This window comes from Falco cherrug, chromosome 4, assembly GCF_023634085.1.
Source record: "Falco cherrug isolate bFalChe1 chromosome 4, bFalChe1.pri, whole genome shotgun sequence".
NCBI classification, from domain to species: domain Eukaryota; kingdom Metazoa; phylum Chordata; class Aves; order Falconiformes; family Falconidae; genus Falco; species Falco cherrug.
The window spans coordinates 46,424,091-46,444,338 of NC_073700.1; the positions used below are offsets into that span (position 1 = coordinate 46,424,091).

Here is a 20,248-nt window from a genome sequence, read left to right on the forward strand (position 1 = left end):
TTGTGTTTCTAATCCAAATGTACTTCTCTTTATTCAAACCAGGGGTAATCACTGGTTAGTGCAAAATGCACCTAAACCTTTTGCCTGAGGGAAATCTACATCTTAACAAGGCCTCCGTTAACCCCTAATGAAATCCACAGAGGATTTGAAAGCATTTGAAGCGCAGCTCTAACACCATGCTTCATAAGTGACTCTGTGCGTCAACAAGTCTGCACCTGCCTTGTTACCAGTTCTATACCATCAGGTAACAAAAGCAAAATACACTCAGTAGATTTCTTTTAACTCCCAGAGTTTCTGAACCATCCACCCCACCACTAATGTCAGGAGTAAGGGGTCACAGCTTACCCTCACTTCCAACAGTGCTAACGGAAACCCTGTTTTAAATTAAAAAATAAGCCAGCATACATAGTAGAAAATTTCTCTTAAAAATTTCACAATCTGTAAATGTATATATTTTTTTTCTTTTAAACATAAAAGTTTACAATATATGGTAAAACAAAGGCTCAGGAAAAATAATTTCAAAAAAAAGAAACCTGAAGTTTTGAATTAAAGCTGAAGACATTTTTAAAACCCTGTAGTTTGAACCAGTGACATTTTCTTTATTTGTGCTGATGGGTAAGAGAAAGGAAAATATTTAAAAACTGCAGTCCAAACACCCACAGCTTTGCCTTCAGAAGCCATCTTCCCCCACCCCACCCCCAAAAAAAAAAAAAAAAAAATGTTGTTAGGTTTTTCTTCCATCAAGTATGTGATTGTCACAAGTTCAGAAGTCTGGGATTCCTGGGTTCGGCTGGTACCAGACATCCCTGTGTGGACAGAATTCCCTGATTGCCAGCCCACGTTAGCGCCTGTAAGGGTGAAATCCTTGCACGTTATGGTTCTGTCCTCGTCCAAACCCACTTCCTCCTGCAGGTGGGCCACTTGATGGTTGCACCGAGGGGCCTCCATAGGGAGGGGGTTGCTGGCTGGGATCAGAGAAACCTTGTCCAAAACCACTCAAGTCTTGTCCATACCCTGGGGAGAAAGGGAAAAAGGCAGCAGAGTCAGCTTCCAGATCACCCACACGCACAACAGAGGCGAAAATTCAAAACCTGGTGCTGCTCCCCTCCCTCCATGCCCAGCCTCAGGAACACACATGTTACGATGAGCAGCAGCTTCCAGTTCTCGCAACTGACCTTACAAATCACCTTCTCTACACAGAACCGAACAGGTAAGCAGGAACAGCATGAATTTTGCCTTCTGAGATAACCCTACCCAGACTGGCAGCGACACTATCACATTACGGCTGTTCAGAAGCTTGAAGTGGCTTGCAGGTTTGCTGTCAGCTCATTCCAAATATTATTTTTCATTTCTTTGGGTTGGGTTATTAGCTAAAAACTAGCACTGTCAGGCTCAGCAGAGATGCAGTAGCAAGGAATTTTTTCCTGAGACCTCACAGCTATTACACTGCAGCACCTCAGGCTGACTGCACAGAGTTACTGGACTGGCACTGCACAGTCAGCTTCACCGTCTTCCCTGGACAGTCAAAAAGCTTCCTTCGCTGAAAAGACACACTGGAGAAGACAATCTTAAATTCCCTTTCAAAAAACCCAGAGTACTTCTGTCCAAACATTTTATTAACTAATCAGCCTTTTTTTCCAAGGAACACTCAATTCAAAAAACATAAATTGAAACACGAGGGGGCAAAGTTGGCAAAGCAGAATCCAAAAGGCTGAAACTACCGCACCCGTCATAGTTTAGAGCAGAGCCCTTGGCCCAAAGCTGCCCCTGGGAAGACCCAACATCTTCCCCCAAAACTCACTGCACAGACAGGCCGAAACGTATTTGTTGCAAGTTCAAAAAAACGAACGCTCCGTTTCAGAAGCTGACACCCTGTTGCTACCGCAGATGGTGGCCAACACTCCCAACCCAGCTACAGAGAAGCAGCAGTCAGTAAGCAACCGTAAAGCCCTTCTCCTACGTCCCCTATGACACCAACTGCATCCCAGCCCAGTTAATTTTAAGCCTGAAGAGGTACCGCACCTCAACTGAAGTTTTTATGCTAATGCATGCTGCAAGTTAACATTTATCTTGTTCTTTCTCAATCTGAGGAACTAAATGCTCCTTGTCTCCTGCCATGTTGTCCTTCTGCCTACTCAGCAAAGCTGCAGCCACCGCTCTGCAACGTAATCCGTGCCAAAGACCGGATTCGGAATAGGTTTAGAGTAAGGAGAATTTGGTGATGGGGAGAAAGGGTGAAGGACTGAAGACTTGCTGGAATTCTTGCTGCCAACACAAAAAGACAACTAGATGTAAATTAAGAACACTGAGAAATTTAATGAAAGTTCCCATAATTAAATACAACTCTTAATCATAATAGTGGCATCGGTGCAAGCCTCTGCTAAGAAAGATGGTATTAAGAATCCTAATTACTAAGCACATTTCCGCAGTTCTGCTTCTCTCTATGCAGGCTTAAAGCAGGTTTAACTCTCTTAATCCAAAACAAAGTCTCTTAGCATGTCTCCAGTATTTCAATTTCAAGCTCTGCCTGTCTCTCAGGACTTGCTACCACTAATGAGCATTAAAACGCATCTATCACAGGCGTCTATTAGCTTAAAATGCTAATCCAGTTATTTTTTCAGACAGAGATAAGCAGGCAACCAAAAATACAATTTAATTGTTTGCCAAGGGGTGGAGCTCAGAGCAGGAAAAAAACCCCAAGTTATTCTCACCCTACGCTGCAGTGTTACAACATTAAGTGGTGGAAACAACAGCTCTCAATTTGTTTATCACAAATGAAACCTACAACATAAACCTGAACGGCCAGACATTTAAGTACATACTGTCTTTGCCCTGCTTTCTTAATTACTGCTGCAGCTCTCAGCTTGCACCAGCGCCTCTGTTCTCTAAGCGAGCCGTGCCAACCATTAGGGTTTTACTCTCCTCGCTTAAAACCTGAGCTCAGTTCAATTACACACGGGAAAAAGCCTCACCAACGCAGCAGCTTGGGAAGCGAAGAGCAGCGTCATTCGTACCTCAGCTGTGAGTTTTCACTTCAGCCAGCTAATGAACAGAAAGAACTGTATTGCCCTTAACTCACGAAAGTAAACATTTGAGTCACGTCGCTTCCCCCACCACCACCCTCTTAACAGAGACCCTGCAAGAAACACAAGTTAATTTCCCAAACGCAGATACATCAAGAGCATTGGTTGTAAAGAGGCACCACCTACCTAGGCTTCTCACTGCTCAGCCTGACCATAAGAGTGTAAACAAAGTATTGGCGCGTAGCCTGAAGGGTCTTGAGAATAGGAACCCAGCCCTAGTAAGAAATGAGGAGACCAGGGTGACGAACCCCAAGAGAGCCCTGTACAGAGATAATTTTTCAGGGTGAGGGAGACACACCCATGTTAGTATTTCATTTACTTGTGTTTACATTCACCCTAGCTGCAAACATAGCAGCATTTAAGATGCTGTCAAGCCAGGACAAATCTTAAAATGCCATAATGATTAGATAACTCAGTGCCTCTTTAAAGCCCCTAAGCTTTATACATTTATGTAAAGACATGCAGGTCACCCAGACTGCCTATCGTACAGCAACACTGCTAACAAATTTGCAATCACATGAAGTGCAGAAGCTCCTTTAAAAAGTTTAAAAGATTTTACACATAGCTTTATGAACAGGTGAATGATTCCTTGGTACTGTGGCATATTAAATACCTCCACCCCTGTCAGCACTTGTAACAGCTTTCTACACACTGAGGTGGGAGACTAACTACAGTTGTGGTGTAAACAACTAACCTTCTTAGCCTTCTTCCTCAAAATGCAGAACTACACACCTCTTCCTCCCCCCTACCCAGCACTCTTAAGAGACTAAGAATACCTGAAGTATTTCACTGGCAAAGAGGTTTCCTGGAATATACAAGAGGCAAGTGGTTCCATCCACACCAAATACTGGGATGCCCCCTCCCCAGTTTTTCACAATGTTGGATGGCAGATTCTTCCTAAACTTCCAACACATCACAAATATCTCCCCGCAGAATATAAATGATTGTACATGGACCTATACTTTATTTAGTAGGGTCAACCCCTCTTCAAAAAAGAGTCTGCAATGAGACAAGTTTTGGCAAGATGAGAGAAACTTCCTCTTGAGTCACAAGGGCAAAGCTCGCTATGAAAGCAACTCTGTTTATAACAAACAAATCTAAAAACATTTCAAATTCATCAACATGAGATCATATGCTTGCTTTATAAAGACATCTAAAAGACTGATCTTCCTTCCGAGTCTGTTTTACATTTTTGGAACTTTGAAGAGTATCTATTTAAATAACTTTATGAAGTGTTCATTTTGAAAGAGTTTCTGTAGGCTTCAGAATGAAGACTTCAAATGAAGCAGGCAGGCACTAACACACATGGAGAATGTGTTCAGGTAGGAACAGTCTTAATCCACGGGCCTACTGCATGCAAAAGTGACACTTCAGAAGTAAAAAATGACCAATTACAATCCCTGAAAAAAAGGCAGTATGCCACAGAGAGCTCTTTGGAGAACACTGGTCAAAAACAGGGCCGAGGGGAAGAACAAGATGAGAATTCCCTCGCAGGTTCCACAGGGAGGAACAGACATTTTACACAGGAGCAAAAGCACCTGTCTTAGCAACTTTAGGGTTGGGTTGGGGTTTTTTTGGTAGTGCTGCCTGCCTGCCTTGAAAATTTTACATCAATGTATTCTATTGGCCATCTGAAACAGTTATCTATATAGCATAATTAAGTTTTACACGCTTCTGACAGAACTGTAACTTGAAATAGACAGGAAAGGAATGGGGGGAAGGGAGGAAAAGGCATGCAGCTTGGATTCTTGTACCCTGTACTGCTTGTCTCTCCATGCTCTTCTTTCTCTTGAAGTCTATTCTCTAACCTGATCAAAGTCAGTTACACAAAGTTGACTACAAGCTCTGTGAAGCTTTTGGAGAAAAAAAAAAGTTTTAACTACAGATTCAGGAAGAGCACAAATCAGTAACTTATCCTACCAGTGCACAAATCTCTGAAGACTATTTCACAGCATATGAGCAATGGTTTAGAGTTAAGAAAATACCCTCTGGCTAGAACACTGCATGACTTAAGGATCGCTTGAAAGCTGGTGGTTGGCATTCCCATCCTGGAGAAAGTGCCTTCAGCATTAGCAAACTGTTTCTGAACACCGACTTTCTACCCCAGTATGAAAAAAAAGCAAGAAGGGGAGAAAGATCAAGCTGAGTTTATTTTATATAAGTTACTTACCAAACTGACTATAAGGGAATTCTGGCTGAGCAGTTGGGGGTTTGCTCATGTCCTGAGTTGCCTGAGATGGTGGTGGTGGTGGTGGAAAAGCTAGTGGTGCTGCCCCTGGAGTGGCAGGTGGAGGGGGTACTCCAGGTGGGGCAAACTGGTCAGGTGGAGGAGGTGGAGCACCATAACCAAAACCTGAAACAAGGAAAACACAAAACATGTGAAAAGGCACAGGTAAACACCACCCTGACTTCCTGCTTGACTTTTGAGTACAATACAATTTTTTAGACACTTACAAGTCTATTAAAACAAAAGTGTTTGTTATCTACAGCTGACCATACGTTTACTCTCACACTCTGGCAACCACTGTGCCTAAAAGACCCCATTAACACACCTTCTGACGTGAAAAATCTCACCCCATAGGAAGAGTGCAGCCACATGAGCAGCCAGCAAAGCGAAAGTGATAAAGTAGAAGTAGGGACCAAACTATGTGCTCACAGACATGAGGAGGAAGCCGTATTATTCAACATCTTAGGAGGAAAAAAAAGATATCCCAAACAGTTTCTTTGTAGCAGAACAAGTAGCTCTAGATAACTGGGTGCTATTTTCCGCCTTCTCTTTTAAGCCAGGTTTGTGACCAGACTTTTCAAAAGGCGGCCTGACGGAGTAGGTGCTAAAATCCTGCTTACATTTCCAGTGCCAGTGGTGACCTTAAGTCCTTAAGCTTCTCTGAAAATCCCAGCCTGTCTCTAGCCCAGGTCATCATGCAGTAGTCTCTAACTTCTCTCTCAGATGCCATAAAAGGGGTTTACAATAAATGTAGATTTGTTTAGCAACACAGATTTGAACTAGAGAGTGTAAAGCATTACCACACCCAAGACAAAAAATAACCCAACTCACTGACAAAAATACTTACATAGTTTATTATAGCCCAGAATATAGGTTCTAGGCAAAACCTCTAAAGATAGATAAAATGGGGAGGACGGACATGGAAAATCCACATCCACAGAAAGGTGAGCAAAAGCTGAAAACTGGATTTGGTGAAGGACTATACTCAAATCCTGTAGGTCACTTACTAAATGGTGGAGGGGTGCCATAGCCCTGTGGAAATCCTTGTGGAGGTGGGAATCCTCCTGGAGGTGTAGAGACTATGTATGAGGTAAAAGGTGGTGGTGGTGGAGGGGCTCCTCTTCCTGGAGGAGGTGGTCCATATCCACCTAGAAAATGAAAAGAAACCAAGAACCAAAGCGCCTTTAATAACAAGAAGTTGCTGCTTAAGTCAGCATCCTCTAGATGGGGTAAAGCTGTTTTGACAGATTTCAGACGCAGTCTCAGCTTTCTATGAATTCTTACTTTGAGAAATACTACTCCTCCAAGTATCCCTACTGTAAATAATTGCAGTTTAGAATGTAATTCCTTGATAACAAATTAGTGTGGCTGGCAACAGCAGGATGTATGTCAGCTTTCATTACTGATTTGTTAAGAATACACTACCTTTTGTTCTTTCAGGACAAATTCAATCAAGCTTTTAAATGTAAGTTCAATACCACAGAAATGCACAAATCACTGTGAATTCTTAAAGAAACCACACCCTCTCTCAGTAGGATTTTTCTTTTAAAATCGGTCCCATATAATGTACTTACCAATTGCCTGTCCAGCTGGCACCCACATCCCTAAAACAGAACAAAAAAGCGACTTATACAGGCATTAAAGCTTTATGCTATGAAACAGGAATGATTTAAAGGAAGGTTGATCTTGCTCTGGGCTCTGGAATAGGCTGGATATCCACCCAGTGTCTCTTAAGAGATTTATTTTTATAGTCCAAGGAACAGTCTTGGTCTATTTCTGAATATGCACTTCTTGAAAGACTCCGAATCATTCAGCAAATAACGCACAGAAGAGACAGAGGTCCCCAAACTCCAATCAGATGGAGCGTTTAAGAGTTGCAAGCATACCAAGTACAAAAACTCTAGTATAAAGAGTAAAAACACAGCACACTACATATCCAAAGCATTTTTGATATACTACCTGGTTTATCCTAGTTACTTTTGAAGTTTTTAAACCATAACATCATTATAATCTCAATCTTAATGCTACAATGAATGCAAAGATAAATGCATTTATGTTTTACATTAATCTTTCCAGTAGATCAGATATCATTTTCTCTACAAATAACCACATTGAAAATCATCTAGTTTCTCAATGTGCACAGACGCAGATTAGCACATCTATGCAGTGTGTCAAAACCTCAGCTGCAGCCTTCAAGTTAATAAGCACCACAGGGAAACAAACAATCCTTCCACTGAGGTATCGTCAGCAGTAGCAACAGATGAAGCAGTGACACTCCTTTTAGCCCCCCAAGGTGAAAATTTCTCATATCAGAACAAGTAAGTTCTGTTATGTCAAACACAACTCATATACCACCATACTTCTCTGTAAGTTATCAAAACTGTCTTCGGAGGAACTCAGCGCATTTATCCCATCTCCAAAACCTTGTGTGAATTAGAGCCACCAAACCAAAACATGCGGCTGCTTCTTTCAGCCCTGAAGGGTTCAAGCTAAATCAAGAAAATTATACGCAGTAAGTGCTCCCCTGCACCACTGCTACCCCATAGCCACTTGTTATCTTTCCAGGCTACATTAAGCAATAAAATCCAAAGAGAAGACCATCTGTTTTCCTCTCATCCCTTTTAAATGTTACTTAGAACTTCCTCTGAAACTGCCTCATCCTTGAAAACCTGTATTCCGACAAAAATCTTCATTAGGGTCTCATGCAAGCCACAATCCCGCAGTTGGAGCCATAACTTGAGCCATTGAGCTTGCTCAACACCTTCTCCACGTTACCAAAAAAATGTGCCAGAACCAAACCAAACGGGTAAAGCACCACCTGGGACACATGCCAGATTCGGCATAACCCACTGACTTGTGCCCTGTGAAACCAGGTTTTTTGGGAAAAGAAGTGAAGGAACAATCTCAGCAGACTTGGGAAGGTCTGACACGTGGAATTTTAGTTCTGCTCTCAGGAATCCAGCAGGGCAACAGCATTGATAAGCCTGGGAATACCATCATTTGCCAGAAAGCCAAATTACCAGTAAGCTGCAAAGGAGACACCGTGAGACAACTGAAGCTGTACCTTGCGGGCCGTATCCTTGTTGCCAGGTCGGAGGGGGCTGCCCTGCCCAACCGTTGGCAGCACTTGGCATGATCCTGCTTCCCCACTGACTGGCACCAGGCGGCCCTGGAGTTTGGCTTTTACTATCCCGAGGTTCTGCACGTTTCACCTCCACCTAAACAAACAGAGTCACCATTTAGGAGAGATGGTGTGGGTTAATATACCCCCCTTCCCTTCACACACACCCTTAATTACACTTAAGACTACACTTAGCATCTTATGACTTATGTCTAAATACTTAAATAATTATTAAACTTAAGGCCAGTAATTTAAAATGTTTCTCAGGTACAATATACTTGATGGTAAGATGTTACAAGTCCTACTATTGAGGTATTTCAAGAAAAACATATCCTACAAATCACTTCTGTTTTCGTCATAGTACAGTTTTCATCGGCTTTAATCTTAAAACAGCAGTACCCTCTTACAACGGCTCTTCACTTAAAACAAGGATAATCTTTTAAATTACTTATATACTAATTTAACACTTAAGGCAGGAGGTACAAAGATGACATTTGCCATTTAAAAAGAACTTTGAGTAAAGAGTACGCTCTGAAAAAGGGTACTAATGCTTTAACCATACAAACATGTTTGGGGTTCATTTGAAAGTTACAGTTTAAACCCACCCCATCTAACTGCAATTTCAGCTCTGCTCATACCTGAGAAACACACATTTGTTTGGTTGATTTTTTTTTTGTTTGTTTGTTTGTTTTTAAACTTAAGATTTTATTTAAATGTCTAATGGAAGATAAAGACTTACCTTCCCCAGGCTAACGCTTAAAGAATCTCAATTAACTCAAACAATGTCAGAGGGAATGGATGTGATAAGAGAATCTTACATTACATCTAACAAAAAAGTAAACAAACATGCAAGTAATAAAAATGGACAGTTGAGTCAATAAGAAGCAAATCTTCATACTGTGTTAAGTCAGTGACAAAAGCCCTCCTGGTTTTTAAAATTAGTAAGCCACAGTGCTTAACTTATTTTATTCAAAGATAAAATGTCCTAGTGTTCCAAGCCATCAAATAAGTGCATTTGACCTACTTAAAATAAGCTGCACATTCAATATAAATCTCTCTCTCAAAAAAAAAATCCAGATTCTGATTTAATGAAACACTCTCAGCACTCATGCATGCTGAATTAAAGTCTTTTTTATTTTATGATTAATTTTAATGGGTGCCAGAGTACAAAGAAAATAAATCTCAATCATCGATGGGCCTGAGTAGTATGGAAAATAAAGTACTCAGAATTCTTCCTGCCATGTCTTAAAAACCATTCATGTCAGAGAACAAACAGGAAACAGGCACAAGGCAAGGACAAAGCCCCCCACCCCCACCCCACTGCAGATGCCCCAAGGACATTAGACATGACAGTAACCAAATCTCTGTCAGCTGAAGGCCCTTCCAGAGAGGAATCAAGGGAATTTTTCAAAGGACTCAAATTAATGAGTCTTAACACATTTGCCTTGAGGGAATTCAGTTATTGCTAACAAAAGCAGAGTCCTTCTTGCAATTTTAATTTTTTTCCCCCTTTCAACAACATATGGATTCATTTCAGCAATACCTTTTTAACTGCAAAAAAAAAAAAAAGAGAGATACCATTTTTTAAAGTAGGCATTATTAGTCAATGAAAGAAAGCGGAGTATCTGGAGTTCATTAAGCTATATGGAAGAATTCCCATTAATTTTTCAGTGCACATTTAGAAGCTGTGAAATGCCAAACTGAGGACTGAAAAATCCCTCTGCAATATTCTTAGTGCTGAGGTTAAAATTCTACACCTGTCTGAAGCCCAGCTTACACCAAGAAATGAGGCATCTCTGTTGCTCCTAGCTAATAAAACACTGCATATTTCTGCTTTTTATGTCATTGAAAGGAAAAAAAAAAAAAAAACGGCAAAAATAGATTATTTCATTTTGGAACTGAGATTGTTTGGGAAACAACAAAGAACTCTGAATTAGCACTACCATATTCTGAAAGCAGACAGTAAGAGGTGACATTTCCAAGGCTCACACACAGCTCTCCACACTTTTCCAGCACTGTCCTTTGTTCCTATTTATATCTAGCATGCTGCTTTGTGATACGACCTCTCATTTCAGTGGTTCGCCTAAGTACAAGGCAATTCCAAGGAAAGAGCCCAGGATGTATGTAGGATATAGGTAATTCATACACATACCAATGTAAATTTACTGCTGTCAGTACACCTGCTCAGAAATGGGAATGCTCAGCAGCTCACAAGAGGAAAATACTAGTAATCAAGAACATATGCTAATGTTCTTGATTACGCAAGCACGTTTCTTCATTTCCATCATTAGGAAGTCAGCCCACCCCTCAACCCCAAAACAAGTTCACAGAAATAAAAAGCATTATATTCTGCATAATTAACCAAAATTCCACTAACATGCAAGAATGTATCCCCTGCTAGCTAAATAAATGCTTGTGAAGTATCAGTACATAGAGACTTCAAAATATAATGCAAAATTATACAGCACAATAATTTAAGGAAAGTGACTGTTCTCACGTTGCCTTAAAATCTATTCACTCTAAGGTCAGCAGTTTTAATGCTTATTTTAAAAACTGTGGATATACTGGAAAGCTGCTAGGACTTTAGATTTACCAGAACTTCCTCTGGTTAATTTTTCTTTAAGAAGTTATTATTCTCTCTGTATAAGACTTGGGTGTCCTGCAACAATTTACTTTGCTTTTAGTGTTTTTCCACAGGTAGAAGCAGGTTCCTTACCCAGTAACATCAAAGCTAGCCTAAAAAATGCCTCCCTATCAAACATCCATTTGCTGACAACACAGTATGAAGATGAAACAACCAGAGGTCACTTAACTGCATTGTGGTTAAATACTATATAGAGTACGTGGGTTTGTATCAAAGTTTCACAGTAAGTGACCCAATTTTTTTAAAAAACCAATCCTTCATGATGTTTTTTTTTTTTCTTTTCAAGTTTAAGATTACATAAAGGAGATCGTCTCACACCACCTCAAAATTTGAGTATCAAATACACATCTGAAGGAGTGGTATCTTAAACCAAGCCTTGAACAACTCTGATTTCATTGGGATTCTGATTTTCAAACAGCTCCGAACAACTAACTTCCATCCTTGCAAAACAAAAAAAAGTGCTCAAAACAAAGGCAATCACCATCAATTCACTGGTAAGCTACACTCAGGCAGAGCAACCCCCCAGGTCTGTAAGCACAAGGCCTTACCCAAAACAAAACAGCCCACAGCCTAAGTTCTCAGGCTTTCAAGATCTCTCTCCTCTACGGGCTACAACACAAGCTAACTGCCTCCCTCACCCACTTAAGCAAACTCAGAAGACTTTCCCCACCTTCATGGATAAAGCCTCGAATTTGGACTTACGTGCTCTCCAGCCTATAAATTTTGAAGTTTTATTCACCAGTGAAATTGCTAGTTGCCCAAGACTTGGTTCTTTCTTAAGGTAAAATAAAACTACAACTACACACTTTTTTGCCCATGATGTCGTGAAAATGCATGTTGACAGCCTGGTCCACTGATTGTTCGTCCTCGAAAGTAATAAATCCAAAACCTAGCCAACGACGAAGAGTGAATCAAGGTAGCAGGGTGTTGTGACACAAAACAGGATGATGAACAGTATTAGGGGCGGACCAAGGGTTCAAGCAGGGGTTTCAGATAACCGAGGCTTGTGTTAAATTTTCAAAGAAAGTCAATCTGAGAAAATTGCAATTTACTTCGTGTAATTAGGCAATTAATGCCCCATCTTGGTTTCACACATGCAACTTTACAAACTCAGCTTGTTAACTATCTTTTAATTTGATTTTATTCCTAACCTACCTACCAGGAAATGGGGAAAAAAAAAAGTACTCAGTTATAAATCTAACTGTGCCACAATTAAAAACAAAATACTTGTGGGACAGTGGATTAAAGTCAAGTTGCTGCTCCTATCTTTGATTCAGACTAGGTTCCCAAGGAAAACCTATTATGTCCCTGTTCCCCAAAGCTGCAAAGCAACTTCCTCCCATCCCTTCTCCCACCTTCCAATTAGGGAATATTTCCCATGGAAAATAAGAACGTCGTCTTTGAAATGTAGCTGTTAAAAGCATGAAAAATTTTACCACTCCATGGATGAATGAGAAGCTTCAGAAACTAACAACCTAGATCAGAGGTTCTCAAGTTTTCCACACCTTAGAAAAAGCACAACAGACATTACTCCTTCCACACACAACAGCCCCTGCCAACTAAAGAAGTGTTGCTTATACAGAATGCAGTTAACTTGCCATCAAATCCCTTAATCTGTTTTATTTCTTATATTTCCTGCTGGTTTTCTCTTGAAAAATCTATGCAACACTTTTGAGTCCCTCTTTTTGCCCAAGACATTGCTACTAACTGCTCCAGATCCCCAAGGGTGGCTCATTCCCTTCTATCTGACCACAGCCCTCAGTGGTGGTGGCTCAGCTGAATCCAGCAGCTTTTTAAAAGGTTGCAGGGGAGTGTCTGATATCTGTAGAAGACACTGGAATAAAAAGGAGAAAGAAAAAAAAAAAAAAAAAGAGGAAAAAAAAAAGAGGCAAAGCCCCAGGACTAAATCACTTTCTGAGGTTACACTTTGAGAACCCCTGCACTTAGGTTGTAGCTGCTGATACTGCCGAGAGAGTGGCAAAATAGTGGTTAATTTCACAGAACGCAGAGGCTGGTTCATGCCATCAACCACTCACTGCTGGTGTTACAACCAAATCCCAGGAAAGGTAAGAACACATGCAGTACATAAATTGTGCCATTCTTTATATTAGCTAACGGTAGAGCAATAAAAATTAGAAAGAAAAAACGAGGTGCGGCATCAAAAGCATATGGAACATGGATGCATTTCTGCTTTTCTGAAACCCAAGATTTCCCCCTTGGTTTGCATTTTGCTTTGCAGCTAGTGCTGACAGCAGCCATATATTGCTCTAAAGCGTTAAACAGAAATACAGTATCTATAACAGTTAATGTCTCTCTAAGCTTATCCAACTCGGTTGGGTAAGCCCAAAGAGGCCTATTGTAGAGAAAGTTTATATATAAAAAAATACACAAAGATACAGGCCAAAATAGATTGCAGCAGGTCAAATTCTGCTGTCAGCAACAAGAGCAAAAGACATCACTAAAATAAACTTAAAATAAAAAGGAAAAAACTTAGCATTTCCCACACACAAGAGACTGGCAGTATAAACGAAGTTTTGTTGACCTGTGATGAAAGCAGCCTCAAAACTGAGAGCAGCATTTCATCACAATATATTTGTCTGACGTTAACTAGAAATCTAAGTATTAGAGCCAAAAGAAAGGTATTTGTATTTAAATCACACATTTAGTATTACAGCCTTTATCTAAAAAGACATGGGGAAGAAAAACAACTGATTCCATCTACATAGGAAGGTTGCTCGTTTAACTCAATTCCAAGAAGAATGAAGGAGAGGAATAGATTGTGGTAAGGGGATGGGGGTTGGAGGGGGAGAAGGAAGGAGGATAAGAGGTCATTGAGGAAGCCAGTAAAGGGAAAATAAATAAAAAAAGGGGGGGGGGGGGGGGCAGTTAAAAGGGTCAAACACCACAAGATAAGGAACAGTGAAGAAATCAGAGTACAATACAAAGCAAAATTCCCAACAACATGAAATTTTAAATACAGTAGAAGTGATGAAGTCTATCATCCAGTAGCTTTATTTTTTGGAGGACACGACTTTACTGAAGACTAGAGAAACTAATTGCATTTAGCAGGAATCCAAGTGGACTACTAAACACAACAATGACGCTGGTTTGCAGCCAAGGGGGAGAGGAGAACAAACACAGCAAGAACCTGTAAATTACTTCACAGTTGTTGGTTTAGCCAAGAATAGAACGCATGAGAAGCAGAGGCTCCACAGCCACTTTTTCTTTTAAGATGTAACAAGGTTGGCTGCATTTATACTTGGGACTGTGAGAAGAATTCTGATGAAAGCACTGCTTGCAGGAGAGCTAACAAAAGTAGGTAGGGACTTTGCGAGTAAGCAAAGACAACTCGGGTACTCGAAGACACAGAGCCAGCTCCTCAAGGGCATCGCTGTAGATCTGACACTAACCGATAATCTGGTTCCCAGCGTTCTTGTGAGAAGCTGAAGGTAGACGAAGGCTGCAGGGATTAGTAACAGGTATAGTTTTTCCCTCCTCCTACCAGCAAGCTAGTAAAATGACATGCGGTTCAAAAATGCAAGGATGGTAACGTTAACGGAAGAATGCAAAATTCAGAACAGTGTGAGTAGAGGATGGCAGTGAACTGGCCTTTTAAATTTTATAAATATACAGTCATTTAGGTATCATGTTAGAAGGGCAAGTGTATAGATTGAGTAGCACTCTCTGCAACAGAATACAGAGCAGAAAGAGAAAGCAAGAGAAAATGTGTTCTGGGATGCATGACCAGGAGTACCAAATCCAAACTACGAGGAATTTTTCCTAGCACACCCCCAGGGACTAGGCAAGGCCATTTTTGGAGATGACTGTTAGTTACCACGCTACATGAAAGAATGTAACAGAACAAAAATGAAAGCCAGAGCATCAGGATTCAAGAACCCTGTTTAGGAAGTCAGATGAATTAAGGGAGAAAGTATTCTGCAGGACATCTGCACACAGGATGGAGACAGATACAGCTTTTCAAACCTGTTGCACATCTGTCACTTCTGCTGTAAGCTACCAGCTATTAAGTGGACCCAAAGCCCTCTTTATTAACTTTTTTTTTTTTAATAGCTTTAAGCAGAGAAGCCATTAATTGTGACTAGGATTAACCCAAACCAGGCATGATGGTTTTAGTACCTTTTGTTCAGAGGCTGTAAGGCTGGGATATTACAAAGATCTAGATGATACAATAATTACTGAAATACTTCAGAACTTCGGCCACAAATTATATTCCGTTATCTTTGTCTCCACTGCCTCCTCTAGTTAAAAATCAGATGCTCTAGAGCATTTCAACAGATGAATTTAAGTTCTGCTTAAATAAAAGGTGTCTACTGAAAGACAGTTAAGATAGCTCAAGCAAGAAAACAAAAAAACAAATATATTGAAACTTCGTTTACACTCCAATATAAGACAAAGCCCGTCCCTCCTCTGACTGTGGAACTGGCCTGTACCTCTGTGATAAATTATCACCTAGAGAGAAGAAATCTAAAGAGATATCGTTAATCACAGTCAAACAATTCACAGAGAGAAAATTAAAAAAAAAAAAAAAAAAGAACTTACTTAACATTACCATACTTTACTATGAAACACTTAAATATGTCACTAAATGTATGTCTAAATTAAAAATAAAACTAAGACTTAACAGCTTAATAAATATGAAATGAAGAATATATTTCTTAATAATGAGTCAGAAGAGAAATGAAAGTTCAGATGGCAAACTATTCTCTAGCATGTAGAACATGCTACAAGGTGGTCAGTGCAACTAAGCTTCACGTATTTAAAATATTGCCTCTTAATTGTCAAACAGATGACAGATGCAATGGAAGGTGGATGACATGAAACTTGCTTCATATTTTGACCAAAGGTTACCAACTTGATTAAATAGTCTAGTGAAACTCCCAGTTCTTTTTTTTTTCCTCCCCTTTTAGAAAGTAGCCTAGCATACAGGGATTATATGTCCCAATCAAAAAATATATACATATATTTCAGAATTATTTTATGTAGTTTTTATTTAATTTTAAGTGAAGCCATTTAAACAAAACAAAAAGCATATAGTGGATGGATTCTGCTCTAGTCTCATGTTCAGAAGTCCTCTGGAGTATCCCCCCCATGCAATTACAGACATCAACATACCTTTCATGTGGAATAGGAGGGAAGTCTGCTCATTTTTTTTCCCCTCCTTAAGCACCTTAAGCCACAGGAGCGGCTTGAGAATCAAATTTCATTCAACTAAAAAAACTAGGAAAAAAACCCATAAATGAACATGAAACATCTGATGTTTAAATGCACAGATATCAACTAAAGCTGTAGGTGAAGAGTCTAGAGCTGAAGTGATATTTGCCCAGTGAACTATTCTTTTTCCTGAGGCAACGTAGAAAAAAAAAAAAAGTCTACCTTTTCTGATGGTGTGAAATAGTTTGCCATCTGACTATAGGAGAGCATGAAGAAATTTCAAGGACAAACTAGATCAGCCTTTACCTCGGGGCCTCTGTTTCTCTGCGTCATAGATCATTACAACTTCAGTGACCTGGAAGAGAGAAGGGAAATTCTACTAACTGTGCTACCAGGGGAGTGTTATAAACAGTTACTACAGGCTGGTTTCCCGCACTCTATCCACAAAGCACAATTAAATGCTCAATGTAGCCATTAATATCAGACTGTCCTAGCACAGTGTAAACAAATTGGGAATATTGATCTTTACAGGAGTTTTAAGAAAAGCCCGAGTTCATCTGTTCTGAAAAGTTGCTACACTGTGGCTTTTTAAGGTCTCATCACACTTAAATTTTTAAATGTAGCATTAAGGTCACTACACTGTTTATACCCACACTATAGCCTACAAAAAAAAAAGTTTTCTGTTTTTCAACATACTATTCATCAGTGTAGCTTCTTAAAAAATTACTTTTTCCATTTTTAAACATTTTCACTATCATGAAAAGCAGCTTTAACCCCAAACACATTTAAGAATTTGCACAGCTTCTCTGAATTACTTACTTGAATATCAGTGTGGCACAGAGTACAAGTTATAAATTCATGCTTTATGTAGCATTACAAAAAATATTGTAAGTTATGGATAACCAGTATCACTGTGATTCTAACTTAAAAAAAAAAACACACACACACAAAAAAAACACAACAGAAAAGGCACTGTTTGAGGGCTTCAAGATTTTTTCAGAATAAGCACCAGTTTGAGCTACAATTTAAACAAAACCAGAGACGTAACATTTATGTCAAAGGCAATATTAAAACAGTCGAAAGAACTACCTTTAAATGTCTTGGTGCAGAAAAGTGGTCACAAAATGTGTATGACCTCATGGCATCACATCTTCACCTTCAAGTCAATCTTCAGATATTTTTTACTAGAATCTCCTGAATTAGCTTAAAATCTGACACAAATTCGCCTTTTACTTACAGCTAGAAAACGTAATATAGACTCTCCAATCTCTATACTATTGTTAAAGTTCTACTACTTACTTTTAAAGGCACCTCACTTAATGGCTGCTGCCTTCTACACTTGGTGGAACATAACCCTGTATCTCTCCAGCCATCCAGAGGTCAGAATTGGAAAGCCAAAAGTCTGTGAGGAACAGCCTTTAGAAATTATGCTCCACAGCTGTGGAACATGCTCCCTCATTTTTATTTACAAATCTACCACAGCCTTTCAAACTAATGAAACAGTTGTTAGCCACTGCCTTTTATATTTTAAAAAAATTATCTGAATCCAAATTTAAATACAGTACTGTTACAAACTTAGCCACTGGAGAAAGAATCAGCAAATCCTTTACTGCCACTAAGAAGATATTTTAGAGAAAGGTGATTAAAAAAAAGTATCAGAATAACACGCTAAATGCCACTCAAAGATGGCATGTTCACATCCACTGGCACAGTCTTGAAGTTTCTCACAGTTACTCACAGCTGAATTCACTAATTTAGTTCAATAGTTTACCATCTTAAAGAGGCAATGATAGTTGTGATAAATGGGTATTAAAATTAAACCGAAAAAAAATCAGAAAATATAGTCATTTCAGTCTAAGGTTACAAACTGAATTAAAAACAGGTGCATAACATGAGTAGTAGTTTGTCTCTAGAACAGAGGTTCTAGGGACAAAAGAACTCATTTGATTCCAGATGATGACTCAAAAGCAACTACTGTTACCAAAATAATGGCAAGAGACTGCAGAAATTAACCTATCTGTACAGGTAGTCAAAGACTAGGATCTTGGAACATACTCGCTGTTCCCAAAAGATAAAAATTCAACAACAATTTTTTAATCACCAAGCTGTAAGTTATCAATTGAAAAAGAGAAAAAATTATTCTTAAGCCAACTCAGCTCAGGTGTTTTTGCAAGATGGGACAGAATAATGCATCAGGTAGACTTAAACAAGAGGAGACAGAAGCAGCAAAGTCAGTTATGTATCGAAGCAACAGGTTTTTGACAAACGCAAGATACATTTCGAGACGATGAATGTTTACTACACTTTATCACAAAATGCTTCAGTATGTCCTTACAGCAGTTTGTCTAAATTAATCCAAAATTTGAAAGCTTGACAAAATCTGAGAAAAGGCAGCGGGGAAGGAAAGCATCTTGCAACCAACTGATAACTGCCATCATGCTGAATGACTCACCACTCCGAATTTCTTGAAGTATTCCCTGAGCTCTGTCTCACCACAGTTATGAGGAATCCCACCAACAAAAATTTTATTTGATTTATTGTTATCACTCCTGGATCCTTTCTGCTAAATCAAGGAGGAAAAAAATTCAGTCAGAAGGACAATAAAGTTGACTACTTCTATCATTTAACACTTAAACATCAACAATAGTCTCTTGCAAGTTGAGGGGGAGCCATGTCCAGGCTCGAAGTCTCCCAGTCATTAAAACGAACCAACTGCATGTTGAGAGCTCAGAAATCTAGTGTTTGCAGTTTTAACCCTGTCTCAGTTTCCTGATCTTCTGGAGAACAATGGGCTGTGTTCTGATGTCATTTACTGATTTAATAATGAAATCATATTAACCTGCAGGGTGTGAAGTAGGCTGGAAGAAAGCATCAGTCCTGCGAGTGTACTTCCACTTGTTTCAAGATCTGAGGAACTCAACTAAAAACACTGCTAAGAGCTTAAGAAAATACCACACCCACAAACCAAGTCTGACACAAACACAAAATGTTTGTTAACACTGTATTGTACATGGAGTCTTACCATGGAAATCTAAGTAAAAGACAATTTTCAGAAATAAAATTTACACTCGAGGCCTGCATACCAACTCCTGATCTTAAAGCATGGATATAATCCAAGGGAGTTCAATTAAGCTGCTAGGAGGTAAGCCGAAACTTGGAAAACAGGCAGGATACACCAAGTATCTTTCCTTACCCATCCTTCCTTCGGTCGTGTCCTTTCTGGTTGCATCCCCCTAGGTGTACATGGCTTTGGATCAATCTGGAAGAAGTTCCAGTTTGGTCAGATCTCAGTGTGCAGAATATGGTTCTAAAACAATGGCAGCTGACACAGCACTGCTGAAATCCAGCTCCTCAGATCAAAGCTACTGTCAATATATCACTTCTACAACGTGACACAAATAATTGAGTTAAAGCTGTCTTACAATAAATAATTAAAACAAACAACCACGTAACTTGTACACTATCCAGTCTGCAAATAAGCAGCCAGAATTTAAAACAGATCTCTAAAGCAGTCTGGAGCAGAAAGTTCTGAAGCAGAAAAAATAAAAACCACAAAAGCAACTTACATTTCGGCCATCTAACGTATGAGGTCTACTGGCCAGTACTGTTCCCACACAGTTGGGATCTTTAAATTTGACAAATCCAAATCCTCGAGACTGGTTTGTTGTTTTGTCTTTCATTATTACACAGTCTACAACTTCTCCATATTGGGAGAAGTAGCTACGAAGAGTTTCTGTTAAAAAACAAAAAGCATGTATTAAACAGAACCAGATAAGAACTTTAGGCTGTGTTTGCAATTATGAGGCAAAAGATAAGCCAACAGCTAAACAAATTCAAACTCATCTTCTGAAAACTATTACATTTTACTTCCTCTAAACAAATGGTATATAATGGTTTATTTCTACCCATGCAAAAGGAAAGCAGTATCGTAGGCAAAGCAACGATCAAAAATTGTCATCTTCCGAGGATTGACAAAAACTTCAGTACCAAACACTGATTGA

At 39.5% G+C, this 20,248-nt stretch overlaps 1 protein-coding gene across 4 annotated transcripts in view; it reads right to left on the reverse strand.

The window, feature by feature from the left end:
• The window catches only part of DAZAP1 (DAZ associated protein 1), a 26,721-nt gene continuing 6,473 nt past the window's right edge, over window positions 1–20,248 (reverse strand). The window contains exons 3-12 of one of the 4 annotated variants that reach the window (XM_055709097.1): window positions 19,814–19,980; window positions 19,441–19,506; window positions 18,700–18,807; window positions 16,554–16,602; window positions 11,882–11,964; window positions 8,375–8,528; window positions 6,885–6,914; window positions 6,318–6,458; window positions 5,254–5,436; window positions 1–1,014 (exon numbers count right to left, since the gene is read on the reverse strand). In XM_055709097.1, coding sequence (XP_055565072.1) covers window positions 842–1,014; window positions 5,254–5,436; window positions 6,318–6,458; window positions 6,885–6,914; window positions 8,375–8,528; window positions 11,882–11,964; window positions 16,554–16,602; window positions 18,700–18,807; window positions 19,441–19,506; window positions 19,814–19,980 — 1,154 coding nt within the window. In that variant the 3' untranslated portion in view covers window positions 1–841. Of the gene's footprint in view, window positions 1,015–5,253; window positions 5,437–6,317; window positions 6,459–6,884; window positions 6,915–8,374; window positions 8,529–11,881; window positions 11,965–16,553; window positions 16,603–17,546; window positions 17,649–18,699; window positions 18,814–19,440; window positions 19,507–19,813; window positions 19,981–20,248 lie in introns of those variants that run through there. The other 3 variants (XM_055709096.1, XM_027797811.2, XM_055709098.1) reach the window with 3 other exon arrangements.